At 35.7% G+C, this 18,000-nt stretch overlaps 2 protein-coding genes across 4 annotated transcripts in view; one reads left to right on the forward strand and one right to left on the reverse strand.

Annotated features, from left to right (window-relative positions):
* Nucleotides 1-910: 910 nt before the first annotated feature.
* Nucleotides 911-9,682, reverse strand: orc4 (origin recognition complex, subunit 4). The gene is made up of 14 exons (XM_023263323.3): nt 9,598-9,682; nt 8,566-8,634; nt 8,405-8,481; nt 7,165-7,255; nt 7,001-7,076; nt 6,066-6,151; nt 5,938-5,986; nt 4,908-5,059; nt 4,651-4,824; nt 3,745-3,831; nt 3,418-3,526; nt 3,245-3,340; nt 1,444-1,511; nt 911-1,360 (listed from the first exon to the last, which is right to left on the reverse strand). Exons 2-14 carry the CDS (start codon nt 8,620-8,622, stop codon nt 1,178-1,180), a joined length of 1,305 nt encoding a protein of 434 aa, XP_023119091.1. The 5' UTR covers nt 8,623-8,634; nt 9,598-9,682; the 3' UTR covers nt 911-1,177.
* A 3,032-nt stretch (nt 9,683-12,714) lies between these two features.
* Nucleotides 12,715-18,000, forward strand: part of LOC111564006 (methyl-CpG-binding domain protein 5) — a 31,353-nt gene continuing 26,067 nt past the window's right edge. Inside the window, exon 1 of one of the 3 annotated variants that reach the window (XM_023263327.3) lies at nt 12,715-12,800. The gene's annotated coding sequence lies outside the window, so the exon portion shown is untranslated. Of the gene's footprint in view, nt 12,899-13,774; nt 13,796-18,000 lie in introns of those variants that run through there. The other 2 variants (XM_055008481.1, XM_035944973.2) reach the window with 2 other exon arrangements.

Genomic DNA, 18,000 nt, shown 5'->3' on the forward strand with positions numbered 1-18,000 from the left:
GATTATTTCAGAAAATATTTTCAGTGATATTTAAAGCCAAGTTTGATATAAATTTTCATTAAAATTTACAAAATTTCTCAAAATAATTTCATGAAAAAAATGTATATTTAAGGCGAATGCTAAGAATAATTGTTTTAAAATGAGATTCTAGAATTTTGTCCAACTTAATGATTTATTTTGAATACTTTAATTATATTTAATACAAAATATAATCATAATGTGAACTAAAACTACATGTTTCAATGTTTTTTCTGACTCAGAATTATTTAAAAAATATATTTTCAATGATATTTAAAGCAAAAGTTACTACTGGATACTAGATGTTTTTCTGACTCAAAATTATTTTTAAAAAATCTCTTTAGTTGTTAATAATGTTGGTAAAATTTGACACTAGATGTCATGTTTAACCTAATAAAGATATTTTCAGTGATAATTATGGACAATTTATTAATAATTTGGCTTCAAATTAGATACTATGTCATGTTTGACTTACATTATTATCAACAAGTCCATTCAGCTCTTTATTTTATCAAATGAACATTCTTTAAAATTAAATTATTACTATTACATTAAATTTATTAAATTCAAGACTTTCCACTTTCAAAAATCAGTCCAATCTAGGCCACCCTTCATTTAGTGCAGCTATTTTAACGATTATTTCCATTTTTTGGTTGTTTTTCCTGGAATAATTGATAAGTTGTTTGGTCTATAAAATGTTCAAAAACTATGAAAAATGTCCATCAGTTCCAAAAATATTCAGTTTACTGTCATAGAAACCAACAAATACTCACATTTAAGGAGCTGAAATCAGAGAATTTAGTGTTTTTTTTCTTTTAAAAAATTGTTCAAGCTAATTAATAGATGATCAAAATAATTGGTGATTAAAGAAACACTCATTTAAAATAAGAAGTAATGCAAAATTCACTGTTTATTTATCATTTATTCATTCATTATCATTTCCAGTGACACCTCCAGAACAAACCAGACGGTAATAATCCAGATTTGTCGCTTCGTGAAGCTTTTTCTCGTCACAAACCTCCGGCTTGTTTTGATGTGAGAAACACCAGAAACTTCACCGACGTCTTTCATGTGAATTTCCAAACACTGCGGGGAAAATTTCACATTTTCTAACCAGAATTCCGATGCAGAAAAGCGTGCACGGCCCTCTAAAGTCCAGCTATCCGAACGCCGACATGGCCCACTGCTTGACGTCGGTGGGGCATTGTGGGTATTTCTGCAACGCCTCCATGATCTGACTGTGGTCCAGCATCAGCCTCATCAGCTGGAACTCCCTCTGGGTTTTGGCCGAAGATCCGTCGACCGGCCGGATCAACTCCAGCTGCTGCAGATGTTCGAAGGCCTGAAGAGGACAGAAATCACCGAAGTTGGTAAATGTCTTGAGATTTGACTGTTTTCTCAACATCAGGAGGCGTTTTTACTGACCTTCATGACGACAGGCTGCTCAAAGTTGTACATGGAGTTTGACTTTCTCTGCAGAAACTTCTTAAACTCTAAATACGAGACAAATATAAAACAGTCAAATAATCATTTTATAAGTGAAGAAAGCTGCAATTTGACTCCCATGTGTTAACAAAACTGGAAAATAACAGTAACCCTACATACTATCGATATTTTACATTTTTAATTTGTTTCTGATTTGTGTAAACACAGCCTGCAGTTCAACCGAAAACTCTCACAATTTTTGCTATTTGACTGTTGGTCACAGCTGAGTTATTAGTGGCTTCACAGTTGTGAAAAAACTCAGAATTTTTCTTTTTTACAGAATTTGATTATTGTAAATGGCTGTACCTCTATAGAAACAGAACAACCGTAACTAGAAGTAAAGAGAACTCCGAAATGTCTTTTGTGCTGTATGACAGCTAGAGAACAGAAATTATTTTAAAGAAAAAAATCTCAGTTGAATTTCTTCTAATTTTTGGTTTAAAAAATTGAAAAAACCTGGAATGTACAACAATTTTCTAAGTAACTTGAGTTTGATTTAACATAAGAAAAGGAATAACTTGAATGTCTTTGATTATTTTATAAAAATTTAAATATCCAACATTTTTTCAAGTGTCCACAGGTGTTAAAAATATTAGGAAATATCATGATGGCTCCACATACTGTAGATAATTTATATTTTCCATTAGTTTCCACACACTGCTCCATGTAAACACAGACTGCAGTACAATCAAAAATTCCCAGAATTTTTATCACCTGACTGTTGGTCACATTAGAGTTATTGAAGGCTTCGCGGTTGCGCCAAATATCTTAATTTTTTTTTGTTTTTGACAGAATCTAGTAAGCGCAAATGGTTTATTTTCAGCAAATTTTTAAATGAAACATATATAATAAAGTAACTTTGATGAAATGTCACAATTTTAATCTTAAATTTGGATCATTTTCCTCATAGAGCTGCTCAACTCTGAATTTTCATATATTTTCAAATTTTGAAGCCACTGATGTCAGAAATTTTAGTTTTGGATACTGGAACTAGTTAACTTTTGGCAATTTGGTAAAATAAATAATCAAAAAATGCAACCTTTTCTGTCTGTGATTTCTGTTATTCTCACTGTCATTTCATAGAGAAGACATTTCTGAGTTTTCTCTTTCTTCATGGTTGTTCTGCTTCCATAGAGCTGCTGTATGGAGTCATAGGAGTGCTACAATAAAAGATAAATCTGTCAGAAAATAAGGAAATGAACGTGTAAATATAAAGAGGAATAAATAAATGAATAAATAAAAAAATAAGGAAATGTGTAAATATAAAGAGGAATAAATAAATCTGTTAAAAAAAATAAGGAAATAAATGTGTAAATATAAAGAGCAATAAATACATCTGTTAAAAAATAAGGAAATAAATATGTAATAACGGAGAGTACTAAACTGATTTTCACTGTTTTCTGTAACAGTGACAACAAAGATCTATTCTATTCTGTGTAAATATAAAAAGGACTGAATAAAAAACAAATTAAAAAATATCTAAATATAAAGGTAAATTTTGTCTTTGCTTTTCCCTTTTTTCCATTTTGTCGTTGCTTTTTCATTTTGTCAATTAATTTTTAAAATTTTTTCCTCTTTATATTTACACATTTATTTACTTATTTTTTATTTATTCTTTTATTTACTCCTCTTCATATTTAAACATTTATTTCCTTATTTTTTAACAGATTTATTTTTTATTATGGCATTCCTGTGATTCCATACTGCAGGACTTCATATTATAGTGAAAATTGGACCTGACCGTTGTGAACCATCTGCAGATTGAACGGTTCTCCTTCGTACACGTCGTTCAGGTGTTTCATGGCGATGATGAGGCAAAGCTCCAAGATCGACAAACCTACAGACACAAATCTGAGTCACGTCAACTTTTCACAGCGAACGTCCTGAAACATTTTCTCTCCTCTAAGTTTTTACCGTGCAGCATGTTGGCCTTGGCGTCACAGAGACAAAGTCGGCTGGCGTCCAGGAGGTCGGCCGGTTTGATGGAGGGTTTGGAGACGGAGACTCGACTTAGACACAACATCTGGACAGACACATGGGACATAACGAGTCACTTTTCAAGATAAAACATCTAAATTCTCTCATTCCAGCTTCTTAAAGGTGAATATTTTCTGGTTTCCTTCCTCTTCTGTGACAGTAAACTGAATATCTTTGGTTCTGGGAAACACTAATTGACATTTTTCACCATTTTCTGACACAATCGAGAAAATATTTGACAATGAAACCAATCCCACTCCTTACCAGCAGCATGTGTAGAGAGCGGAAGTCTTTGCTGGAGTTGAAGTGTCTCTGTAAAGCTTCTTCCACTGATTTGTCTTCACACAGAGTCTGAAGACAAACAAGAAAACAGAAGGAAAAATAAAATCCTCGTTTTACATTTTTTTTGAACACTGAATAGTAATTTCTGGCATTCTGAGTTTTTATCCACAAATTTTGTTCATTTTCTGCACCAATTTGTGGCTAAATTGTCTTTATTTATGTGAAAATTATTATGTAAAAAAGTTTTTGACCAAATTTCAATCATCAAATCAATTCAGGTTTTTAAAATTTTTGTAAGAGTTCTCAGTCTGTAATTTCTTCGATTACTTATTTTATATACAATTTAAATAAAAATGGAATTAACATGGACAACATTTTTCCAAATGTTCACAGTGAAACTTGCTGAAAATAACTCAAAAACTGTCAAAAAACAATGAGTCAGAATTGACCAAAATTAACTGAAACTTGTCCACAATGACTTCAAATTAGTCTAAAATAGGTCAGAAATTGTCTAAAATGTGTATAAAATTACAAAAAAATTCCAAAATTACTCTAAACTTGTCCAAACTTACTAATTTAATTCTAAAACTAAAAAGAATGACCAAAAATAACCTGAAGACTGGCTAAAAATGACTCAAAATTGTCTTAAAGGATTTAAAATGTGTTCAAAATAACTCAAAAACTGTTTGAACAACTTGGAAAGTATTCCAAAATAGCTCAAAATGGTCCGGAAAAGACCTAAAACTTGTCCAAAGTGACTCAAGATTGGTCTAAAATGGCTCAAAAATGTCTAAGATGATTGAAATGATGCCAAGAATGACTTAAAAAATCTCCAAAATAACTCGTAACTGTTCAAAATCCCCTGAAAATTGTCTAAAATGACTTCACCTGGATGCTGCTGTTCCAATCCTGAGCGAAGCCGCGGTCGGTGAAGTCGTCTGGCAGGCTGAGCTGCGTTCGGACCGTCTGCAGGTACTCAGAGAAACCGAAGCTGCTCAGCAGGTGGATCTGACGGTGGGAGAACCGAGACTTCACCCGTTTCTCCAGCAGCTCCAGGACATCCTGCAGGAAAACGAAGCGTCGCATGAAAACAAACCGCCTTCCATACGAAGCAGAGACTCCTGGAGGATGAACCTGAAGCCCACCAGTCTGCAGGTGACGCCGACCACAGCGACGGGCGTCTGGGCCGACTGGGAGACGTCGAACAGGTTGTAGAGCAGCGTCTGGTTCTTGTGGTGGGCGAACAGGTCGAACTCATCCAGAACAAACAGAACCGGACGGCTGCTGCTGCGATCACCTGCTCAGAAGCATCAAATGTAGCTTCAGGGTCTCAGATTTAGTTTATTTATCTCTTATGTTGGACTCAAAACTCAATTCTGCAAAATATTTTCCCTGAAAGCTGAGAATTTTATGTTTACAGCCCTGGATCTTTTTCTATTTTACCCTTTTAATGGTTCAGTATCTGCAGAAATGTAACATCCACAGCTATGAAAGTTGGCGAGGACAGAGATGAAACGGTTTCTAGCAGATCCAAATGATTAAATGTGTCCAGCATTGGCTCTGAAAATGTTCAAAATGACTTGAAACTTCTTTAAAATGTCTTGAAACATGTCCAAGTTTCCTCAAAATTGTCTGAGATGATTCAAAATAACTCCAAATCCATCCAGAGTGACCCACAATGTGTCAAAAATTACTTGAAACTTGTTCAAAATGACTTGAAACGTGTCCAAGATGACTCAACATTTGACCAAAATGGCTCAAACTTTGTCTAAAATGAATCAAAATTGACCATAATTTCTCAAAATTAATCTAGAATGACTCCTAATTAGACCCAAATTATTTGAAACCTGTCCACAACTACTAAAAATGTGTCCAAAATGACATGAAACGTCTTCAAAATGTCTTGAAATCTGTCCAAAATTACTCAAAATTGGCAGAAATTACCAAAAAATGACTTGAAACTTGTTTAAAATCCCTCAAAGTTATCCATAATGACTTAAAATGTGTAGAATGACTCAATATTTGTCCAAAATTGCTAAATTATAAATCTTATTTTGCCTTAAAGTTACTTTCCAAGTTAAAAATCCAACAATTATCGGGTCTGAAAAAATAAAAATTTCAAAATTCAGCCTGAATATTTTGCAGAACTTAGTTTGGGGAATAAAATCCTCTCACCTTTCTTTAACGCCTCCAGCAGAAAAGCCAGATTCTCTGCAAAACTTCCCTGAAACGAGACAGAAACGTGATTTTTCAGCCGTTTTATTTTCTAAAATCTGCTCATAATACTCCGTCTGGACACTCACGAACACTTTATCTCCGACTACGTTCTCCAGGTTCAGCTGTCTGGTGATTTCTTTCAGTGCTATTCTGTCGTCAGTCTGCAGGAGGCCTACAGCAACATAAAACATTGATAAAAATGACCCAATATTTGTCTAAAATTACTCAGAAAATGATCCAAAATGTCTCAAAATGTGTGTAAAATAACTAAAAAATACAAGTTAAACTGACTAAAAACGTCTTTGAAATGACTGATATACTAAAGCTGTCTGAAATGATCGAACATAATGCAAAAATCTGGCTAAAATTCCTCAAAACTCATCCAAAATGACTTCAAATTTATCTGTAATGACCTGCAACTCATACTAAATTATTTGAAATGTATCTAATATAACTGAAATTTGTCAGAAATGGGGTGAAACTTGATGTGTTGGCTCAAAAATGGCTCAAACATTGTGTAATATGACTTGACATTGTCTAAAATTTCTCAAAATGTGTCTAGAATGACTTGAAAATTTGTCCAAACTGACTCAAAATGTGTCTCAAATGACTCATAAATTGGTAAAAATGACTCAACATCTGTCTAGAAAGATTAAAGAATTGACTCAAACTTTGTCTAGAATGACTCAAAAAGTGTCCAAAATAACTCCAGATTTGTCTTGAATGACTCAAAAATAATCCAAAATAACTCGAACTTTGTCCAAAACGTGTCTGAAATGACTCAACATCTGTCCAAAACAACTCAAAAAAATGGTCCAGAATGACTCAAACTTTGTCCAAAACGACTTAAAAATTTCCCAGAATGACTCAGAAATTTACCAAAATGACTCAAAAATTGTCCAAAATGACTTAAATTTTGTCTACAATGAGCTGAAATTTGTCTAAATGAACTATATTTCATCTAAAATGACTTGAAACTCAACCAGAATTGTGAAGCTGCTTGCAGCCTGGTGGTTTTTACCATTGAGATGAACCTGCAGAAGGTTTTTCTGAGCTTCTTTCTCCTGCAGCAGATCTCTGAGGACACACTGGAGCAGCTGCAGACGACACAAAGACGATAAAACCTCCCAGGATTCAGAACGACAAAATAATCTCTGCTTTTTAACTCTGCACTTTGACCCTCACCATCGTCTTTCCGGCTCCTCTGGGTCCGACGATCAGCACCGAGTTGCTTTCCCCCTGGATGGCCGAGCGCCTCAGCAGCTCCAGGAGGTGTCTGCAGGCACACAGCGTCACTACAACACCCACAATGCACCAGGAAGCAGCTTTTTCATGTCTAATGAGGAGAAATCCTCAGCAGCACCTGGAGATCTAAACTGGGACATCGCTGTCAGCCAGGTGACGCTGAACTGGGTCACACCGGGAACCACATATTCACATTCTCACACAGCTTCCAACACATCCAGTGCCTCTGGAGCATCTAAATCTGAATCTAAAGTGGAGCTGAGGCATTTAAATTCAGCTATTTTGATAATTTTTTGCCTTTTTTTCCCTTCAAAAATGCCCAATTTTTATGTTTCAGCTTCACATTTTTGAGGATTCAGCGTGTAGTTATTATTTTAGATTAAATTATTCTAATATTTTCTCATTTTCCTCAAAGTTACAGCTTATTAAAAACCCCTTCAAATTCCATATTTTTTTAAATAATGGACAAACACAATTTCCTGCATTCTGCTGAATTTTTAATGCATTTGTGCCATTTGTGCATCAGTTTATATTTATTTATGTAAAGAAAAACACTAAATTCACAATATATTCTAATATATTGCAGCAAGACTGTGTCCAAAATGACCCAAAAATTGACCAAAATGACTCACACTTTGTCCAAAATGACTCAAAAATTGTCCAAAATAACTCAAAAATTGACCAAAATGATTCAAAAATTGTTCAAAATGACTCAAAAAATTGACCAAAATGACTCAAGATTTGTCCAAAATGACTCAAAATTGACCAAAATGACTCAAAAATTGTCCAAAATAACTCAAAAATTGACCAAAATGATTCAAAAATTGTTCAAAATGACTCAAAAAATTGACCAAAATGACTCAAGATTTGTCCAAAATGACTCAAAATTGACCAAAATGACTCAAAAATTGTCCAAAACGACTCAGAAATTGTCCAAAATGACTCAAGATTTGACCAAAAATTCCGGAAATTTTTGGTTGAACTGCAGGCAGTGTTTACACATAGCAGTATAGAAAAGAAAACAAATTAAAGTGTGTAGAGTCACTATTTGGTTTTCCAGTAGTAATAACACTTGTGGACACTTGAAAAATGTTGTACATTTCAATTTCTGTAAAATAAATCATCTTTTTGTTTTGTTTTTTTATAATTTCCTGCAGTTTAAAAGTGTTCAGTCACCTACTTGTATTGAGCCTCCAGTCCCTCCGGTCTGTCAGGAAGCTGCTGATGACAAAACCGCTCCCTTAAAATCTGCTGCACCTGAAAATAAAGGTAAAAACAAGTATAACACAGACTGTTATGTGTCTGAAAACCAAAACTGAAAGAGAATAAGTTTATGCAAACCTGTGTGATGCACTCCCCGATGGGCCGATGAACGTCTTTCACCTTCCTCTTACTCATGGTGATGGGACTCTAAATGAAAAAACATCAGTTTACTGCACTTTAATATCGATTTTATTCCATTTAACAGCAGCACAGTAAGTCATATATTCATATTTATACATATATAATGTGATACAAGTGTGTTTTGGACAATTTTTGAGTCATTTTTGGATAAGTTTTGAGTCATTTTAGACCAAGTTTAAGTCGTTTTGGACAATTTTTGAGTCATTTTGGTCAATTTTTATAAGGACTCTAAATTAAAAAACATCAGTTTACTGCACATTAATGTAGCCTTTATTCTATTTAGCAGAAGCACGGTAAGTCATATCTTCATATTTATACATATATAATGTGATACAAGTGTGTTTTCAAACCAGAATAGAAGCAAAACCTTCAGAAGTTACAGTTTTGTGTCAATTAAACACAATAGTTAAGACAGTCTATGCCTGACTAGTTCACACCAAACTCCCATCGAATATTCGTCAAAACAAAATAATATCGATTTATGACACATGCTTATTAATGCTACAACATAAGCTAATATCCAGAATAGATCCGCACGAAACACCTTTTAATTGGGCATATAGCTAATGCAACAGTAACACGTGTTTCTACAGTTTTCACTTTATAAACTGATTTCACGAACAGGATTTAGAAAGAAGTCGTCACAACATGATATAATCCCTGATGTTTGAGCATGTAATTTATATGCCGAATTATAAAGTGAACCTTAATCAATAAGAAAAAGCAGCACTTTGTTTTAAAGACTGTGTTAATATAAGCCGGCAAACAAGAAAACATTAAACTGGTATATATTATGACTAGAGATTGGTGTCGTTGCGTCTCCACGTTACACTGATCGTCTCCGGAGCTTTTAAATACCGCTGCAAACATAAATCAGCGACGTTTTTCAAATTTCTAACTTTTACTGTGAAGTTAAAGTGAAATTAGTTTGTTAAGTTGTGTATAAATACATATTAGTGACACACTCACCCAGAGAAAATGGTGAGACTCTCGATCTTCGCGGGAATTCGGCAGCAGAGTGCAGTGACACTTCCGGGTTTGACTCCTATCTCAGCGCTGATTGGCTGAAATTCCGACGGGCCGAGAATAGAATAGAATAGAATAGAATAGAATAGAATAGAATAGAATAGAATAGAATAGAATAGAAAAAGAAGTAAATAATAACTGTTTTATTTTTATTTGATCTGGTCATAAATGATTACTACTATATATATATATATATATATATATATATATATATATATATATATATATATATAGAGAGAGAGAGAGAGAGAGAGATAAATATATATAAATAAACAATATTTTAATATAATATTATAATACAATCTTTTAATATTTTTACTAAATTTGTATATGTATATTTTCATTAACAATAATAGAAAAATAGAATTTCACCCATTTTAAGTAAAAAATGTTTTGTAAAATAAAAAAATCTAAAAAAAGCAAAAAATAAAAATTATATATGTAAAAACAAAATTAAATTAATTACTTGATTTTATTTATTTATTGTAAATTTATTAAATTGCAGCTACAGACAGGATACAGACAGAAAAATATTAAAAGATAAACTGACAAGTTTGGTTTTGACAATAAAAACAGTATAGAATATCATCCATCTTACCATTTTAAGAAAAATTTTACTTTTAAAAAAATGTCTCAAAAAACCTACAGCACACAATGTAGCCTACAACAACAACAATAATACAAATATGTTGTTGTTTATTATGTGTTACTATAATAAACAAAGGTCCATTTAAATTCTTATTCCGGAGGATGGATGAGTTGCAGAAGGCAGATAGATTGTGTTTTAAGATTTTCTTTTTTAAATTATGAGTTTTTTAATTGTATCTTTCAGTATTTTTAGACAGTTGGGCCTCAAACTAAACCAGCCAGCCTGAGTGTTCAATAGTTATAGAAATCATGTCTTAAACTTATGAAAAACCTTCAACTACAGAAACATATATATATAAAAACTCTAGTCTGAACTAAATAAATCCTTGAACTTTTAGAGAACATCTGTGTGTATTTCAAAGATATCCCTGATTGCCTAAATGGAAGTTATTATATGCAATTATAAGTGGATGTTTTAGATCTGTGAAGCCAAAACTGCCGCTGTGATGTTGATCAGATGAGGTTGATCTGAATGGATGAAGGTTTTCCTGCACAACAACATATCTGACTCATTCAAAGCCACAAAGGAGAAGAAGAAGAAGAAGAAGAAGAAGCTCTGGAGATACTTAAGAAGCTTCCTGCGGCTTTCTGGCTCGACGGATGAAAATAAAAACGAAGCAGAATAAACCACCAGATATCTCACAAATCGTCTGTGCTCACATTTAGCCTGTCACATTATTCTAAAATACGACCCTCGGCTCACATCTTCAGCTCTGTGTTTGCCCTTAAAAATACATGAAGCGCTTCTTTCCCAGCAGAATTCATTTAACGTCTCCTCAGGTTTGACCTTCAGACGAAACTCAAGCGCTTGCACCCCGAGCTGCATCTCGTTTTCACTTCACATCACTGAACTCTGCATTTTTTTGACCTTTATTTATCTCAGGAAATGATTTTGCTGAGTGTCTGTTTTTGCTTCAGTGCCACTAAGTTTCATATTTTCACATTTTCACACAGTTAAACTCAACAAATTTGAATGAATACTGAAAAAGACTCCAAATATGAAGCCAAAACCTTCAAATTAATGTGATTAATTATTATTATTACTAGCTAATTGTGCAGTAATATGATCATTCCGCCTCATTAATGAAACATAATACCTCCAAGCCACTAGAAAAATAATATTTATGGCATTTCTAATTGACAATGAACATGTAGTGACTGTAGATGTTATTTTATTTAACTTTTATATGTGTGTTTCTCTCTTTAATTATTGATTTTTAATTCAATGTGTGAAGACAAGAGCAGTTTTATTGCCAAAATAAAACTTACTTCTATGTTCAGCTTGTTTGGACCCAAGAAATACATATATTTGTTCGAGTTTGCTTGAAAAGACGAAGTTAAAGATGAAAAAAAAGCTCTGCTGTTCTGCTCCGACTGCTGCTATGTGCCATTCGTTTTGATCTTTGCCTTCACTCTCTGCCAGACAGAAGCCCGCTCATCCGTAAAACAAAACCCTAAACTCCTAAATGAGATTTTTTCTTTGCAAAAACAAAAAGAAACGACACTGCAGAAGAGTTTGGTGGTTTAGTATGATTGCTCAGTTTGCACAAAATCAGTGAAAACTCTGGCCGATGATGCTGAAATACCAAAAATCTGAGGTGGCAACAAGCTGTTTACTGCTTAAGTGTCTTTTATATCCTATTTTATAGGGGTTTTTCCACACAGAACAAAGCAGGAACATTTAGGTAAATCAGTTGTAATGATCAGTTATATGAATGTGTTTCTAATAGGAACTGATAAAAAGGAAGAAAAATGTACATACACACCTATATAAACCTCTATATAGGTATATACAGGAAAAAAAAGAATAAATAAATAACAAACACAGAAGTAATGATCATTTTCATTGATTATCTTTTTAAATTCAGTTATTATTTTCTCAATTATTCAACAAAAAACAGAAAATGGTGAAAAAATATTGATTAATGACTTGTTTTGTTGGTCAAAATCAATTATCCAAATAAATGTTTAATTATAATACATATAATGGTACATAAATACAAATTCTGTAACTTTTATCTGCATAATATCTGCATCATTTCGACATGTTTAAGCAGCAAGTTTCAGCCCAGAAATATTCCTCTCAGATACCATGTGAACCATGATAATAATCCTGGTGCTCAGATATTCTCTGTCTAATATTCTGTCAGGTCTGAAGTCAAACAAGTGAAATAAAACATGTAGTAACTATTCATATTTTACAAGGGCCAGCTGAGGCTCCCTGAGGGGCCCCTGGAGGCCCACGGACCACCGTGTGGGGCCCCTCCGTGGAGCTGCGGCTTCGTGTGAGTCACCCCACCCAGGGCTCCGGTGGATCTTCATTGACGGAGCAGTTTTATCGGTAACTTTTCTCCGTTACGGCTCGTGTGTGAGCACTCCGGAGGAAACGTGCATCACCTCCCATCTGCTGGCTGCTCCTGCCGCGCAGGCGCACTGCGGCTCTCCATCATTTCCAATATCCCAGTGTAGGAGAAGCAGCAGAGGCAGAGAACTAATGGGTAGGCTCCTTATTCTTATTCTTCCTCGGCTCTCTAACGCTCTACCGCTCGGCTACTCCTCCGCTGTAGCACCGGTACGCTCTCGCTGGCATGCCCGGGTAAGAACGCACAGTTTGCGGTGTGATTTGACGCAGACAGAAACGTTAGTGCCTGAAAAGCGTCTCTCTCTTCTTCTTCTTCGCTCTCCCCCTGCAAACGCAACGGCTGTTAGCTAGCATGCTAGGCTAAACCGTGCTAACTCGGCCTGGCCCTGGCCTTGCCTGGCCCCTTGGCTCGAAACCCTAACTCGGGCCTGGCTGCTTTTTTTCACTTCGACAATCCGAGGTGGGAATCCGGGCTTCGGTGTCGTCGACCCGCTCGGTCCCGGTTCCGGTTCGCGAATTAAACGGCGAAACGTTATTAGCGTAGCCGAGCTCGCCCTCTAATTCATTTTCGTTACAACAAGCTAGCAGGCTAGCTAACTAACGGTAGCTAGACAGCTGACGCTCGGCACGCTAACCCCCAGCTAGTTCAGATGCTGTGTCCAATGCATCAAAAAGCACAGTCAGACAGGACTGATTCCGCTTGTTGACACGGCGCTTTCCAACGCCGAGGCCCGACCCGCACGTCTCGTCCTGCCGTAAACCGAGCAACCTCCACCGCTGCTCGGCTTAATAAAGCAACATTTGGCAGCCAGTCTGGCTAATGTTCACCAAGCTAATTGGCTATTATCTGGGCGCCTATGCTTGTTTTGGTCATGTACACAAGCGGTTGTCATGTTCTGCAGTTTGGTGGTAACAGTCTTGTCTTGTAGCTGTCAACTTTGAAGGCAGCTGCAGGATAATACTTCTGTTTTACCCCTAAAGCTGCCTTTAGCTTTGGGACAGCAAGATTTAAATGCAATGCTGAGAATTAATAGGTTTAATCTTGCTGAAGGAGCAGTGTTGGATATTTTGTGGTGGAAGAAGACCAGACTAACCTTTCTGGGCCCAGGATTATACTCATGCTTTGAGCAGGTAACTTGCTTTGCCACTCCAGGCTTTATTAGGATTGACACACTCTGTGGGGTTGCAGAAATGCTTAAATTTTCACCTTATAGTGGCACCACTTTCAATTATTTTAGGGTAAAATAAATGCAAAATGTGAGACATGGTGCTCCAGGCAAAGTAAGGTCATCCTGCTTTAATTCTGTGCTCCTATGCTATATGTGTACGGTTAAATTTAAACATTATTGCATGTGTTTAAAGATGCACCTTTGAAGTATTTGCTTTCATAAATTTAATGCACTGGTAATTTGGGTGACTGATGCTTTAATCCTCTGAACTCAAAGCTGTTTCTTTGCGTTTTTTTGCCTCCTGTCATATTTTTTACTCGCTGTGGACTCATTTTGTACTACAGTATAAAGTTGTGCTTCTCTATAGATGCAGAACAAGGAGAAAAAATAAAAACTGTCTTTCTGTGCAATATGACACACCTATAATGTCATAAATATTTTTTTATTTACAAAAATATTAACACACTCTGGAAGAAGTGTGTGCAACATTTTTCCAGGTGCACACAGGTGTTAACAATACTGAGAAAAACTGACTCCAAATGCTGCAAATATTGTACGATTTCCGTTTTTTGTTTTGGCATATTTATTTCTTTGCCTGCTTTGTGTAAACATAGCTCGCTGTTCAGCTGAATATTTCCTGATGTTTATTATTTTTTTTGTTTATTTGGTCGCAGTCGAGTCAGTCATAGCTTTATGATGGCGAGAAGGAGCGCAGAATTTTTAGTTTTTTACGGAATCTGGTTAATGCTGACGCTTTATTTTTGGCAAGACCTGCATAATGAAGTGGTTTTGATGAAATAACACAAATTGGGGCTTAAATTTGGTGAATTTTGTCCCTCAAATTGCACATCAAGAACTTCAACTTGTAACGATTCTCTGTTTTTGCAGTTTCTGACCCATTTTTTTTGTTTGTTTTATTTTAAATATGCCTTTTGACTAAGTAGTCTAAGGGGAGAGATTCATGTGCCGATGATGGGAAAAAGCTCACCCGTAAACTTGCACTACTCCCAAATAAAAAAGCAAGAATAATCATCATAATAATCAGAGTATTAACTCCATTAGTTATGGGAAGTATCCATACACACAGGAATGCAAATATAGGAATCACCAGCTGGGAAAATCTCTGACATGACAGAGAAATATCTTGACTTTACTAACAGTAAAATGATTTCCAAATGTTTTTTTAAGGGCTTTAATGCATAATTGCAATTTTAGAAAAATAAATACAGAGCTTTTTGTGACATTTGTGACGTTAAATGTGTCCTGAACTTCCTACTTAGCCTCATATCATGAATATTATATGATAAACCTCCCAAACACTGTATGTTTATGTTTATCTGCCTGGCGGTGTGCAAATTTATTTTTTTTTGTCATATTTGTGCCAAAATCTGATCATAAATGCTCCCTTGCGTGCATTTCTGATTCTTGTTTGTCAGTCAGTTGGATGTAAACTGAGGCTTTTTCTGTTTATGTACGATGTTTAGCATTAACTAGGTGTTAAATCTCATTGAAACAGGACTGCTGTGAGTCAGTCACCAAATTGTAGTCTGTGTCTTTTAAGGTCCCTTGATTTTACAGGTCCAAAAACAGCCTCCCCATCGCTTTTATCTCCCTTAATTGGCTTTATTCATTTGGCACCCAGCGAAGACTTTAAGTCCTCCCGTTGGTGCAGGTTAAAATTCACCCCAGTCCAAATTCTCCTGCAGTTTACAGATCTTGTTCTGACCTGAATCATGAGTCGGCGGGATGAAGGTTACCAGCTGCTAGTAGATAAAAAGTTTTATATTCGCCGTCACGATGAGTCACAATGATTACAAGTGGTTGTGTGTTCTTGCAGTCGAATTAAACTCCAGACATTAGGCTTTCATGATGATAAATAAAAAAGCTCTTGCGATGCATTTATTACCATCTAGAATGGCAAAATGTCCCAACAGTGACGCCGGGACATGAGACAAACTTCCTGATCATGTCATTAAATGAGCACCGGCTACTTTGTCTGATCGTGTTCTTGAAAATCTTCAGATGGGACGTTTTCATTTACATAAACTGCCGTCCTTAATGGACCACAAATTCACTACTCAGAGATCTTTGGCTGTACTTTTGCTGTCATTTTTATGGGATTTCTTATCTAAAAGCGTTTTTTTCTTTGCTTTGCTGCACATCTATTAGTATTTGAACCCCCTTTTTCTGCATTTCCCTCTCCGTGTTCCCGACTGCTTGTATGAAGTTTGCAGCTGGATCCAGTCCAGACTGTGTTGAATTCCCATCACATGCGAGGCAGTTTTGTGCCAAAACTTGTTCTTAGCCTCTAAAATATGTCTCCAACGGTGCTGCATCTTTTCCTTGATGGTACGTGAGGAAAATGTTAGCTGCCGCTGACTTTTCAACTTCAACCTTTTCAGACAGATGGCACCTTATGCTTTTTCTATCCAGTCATGGACATTAGTGACTGTGGTGACGTTATCACTTATTAAGGGCGTTTCTGTCTTAATGCTGCTTGTATTAGTGATAGAGAATCGACTAAAGTACAAACAGAGGCCAAAATGAGTGCAGGAGGCTCGATTTAAAATAGGAGCCAAATTCTGTGCAAAATCCTTCTTTTTCTTTTTAATGCAGCTTGATCAATCACCAATGTGATCAGGGAATTAATAAAGGTTCACCAAAATCCCAAAAAACATCATCTCAGGCCTCAAAATGCTGGAAAAATTGCATTTAACTGCTGCCTCTTTTCGCTCTTATGCCACAAAATTGAACTCATACATAATTCATCCTGTCTTTTTGTAACAGTGAAATGTCTGATCTAGTTTTTTGTGCTACACTGTAAATTTGGATTTGCTGTTAGTCTGTTGTGTGCAAGTTAATCACCATAGGATACAAGCGTGATTGGTCCATGTACAGTATAAGCAACAAGTCTGTTACATTATCAGACAAAAATCTGTGCCCTTTCAACTTATTTTTGACCATTTTATAAAGAAAATGCCCCCTATGCTCAAATAAAGTTTTGCAAAAGTGTTAAAAAAGATAGATCTGCTATTTTTATTCTCACTAATTATTACTTGTACAAGCTATAACATCTTTAGGAGGTTGCAAAAATCTCTCTTTGCAGGAAAAAACACACTCTTTAATTTCAAATCCTTCTCACATTTTCAGCGCATTTTATTTGAAAAAAATGTCGTAATGTCATGAAAAAGCTGATTTTATTGTCTTTATTTGCCATGAAATGGCGCCCGCTACATATTTAGGTTACATGATTGGGTATCTGCACATAACGTACACATGCATAACACACACCTGTGCTCAGCGCAAGGTCATTTTGTTTGTGGGTACATCTATATTAAATGGACACATTCTGTGTTGCCGTCATTTCTGATCATTAATAACTAATAAACAAATTCTGCATTTCTGCCACATGCCATATGGGGGAATGAGCAGCCTTAGCGGAGTACTGCCCTCTCTGAGTGCTATTCTTGTGTTCATATTCGATCACAAATAGCTGGTAGGATGTTTGTAATGTGGCTGTATTGTGCTTCAATTCTACTCCCTTTCCTAACTGGGACACCGTTCCATTCACTGGTGTTTACATAACCAGGGTTGCATCCAGGTAGCTTTGCATTATTTGCTGCCGTGAGGGTTTCTGCAGCTTCCTTCACGTCGTCTTCATGATCTCCACTTGCATAAACAGCTTGCAGAAGAAAATGCAAACAGCCGAAGCTGATGAATCACTGTATTTGTATCCTTCTATAGCCGCCGCCGCTGCAGCCGTGACGTGTAGTTATATGTTTGAAGAGATGTGTGTCAGCTAGCTACATGCAAAGGCTCCAAAACATGAAAAAAATACACTTTTAACTCGCCCAGCTTCATCTTGGATGTCTATCGTAGAAAAAATCCACTGTAAGCTGTTTTACTTGCGGTAATATTTGATTTTACTGGGATTTTCCATTATCTGTCTGTTATTTTCTTAAACATAACCTTAAAAAAGATCAGGCTGCAGTAAAAGGTTAGTACGTTACTTAAACTGGGCATGTTTGCAGTCAGGAAATGGCCTCAGCAAAATGCTTAAAGTTGAGATTTAAATTCATGCTCTCTTAGCAAGGTAGCACATTCCGGGTTGTATTGTTTCACCAAAGATTGACCGAGTCACCTGTATAATCTTTAATCAAAACGTCG

The sequence above is a fragment of the Amphiprion ocellaris genome, chromosome 24, assembly GCF_022539595.1.
Source record: "Amphiprion ocellaris isolate individual 3 ecotype Okinawa chromosome 24, ASM2253959v1, whole genome shotgun sequence".
NCBI lineage: Eukaryota > Metazoa > Chordata > Actinopteri > Pomacentridae > Amphiprion > Amphiprion ocellaris.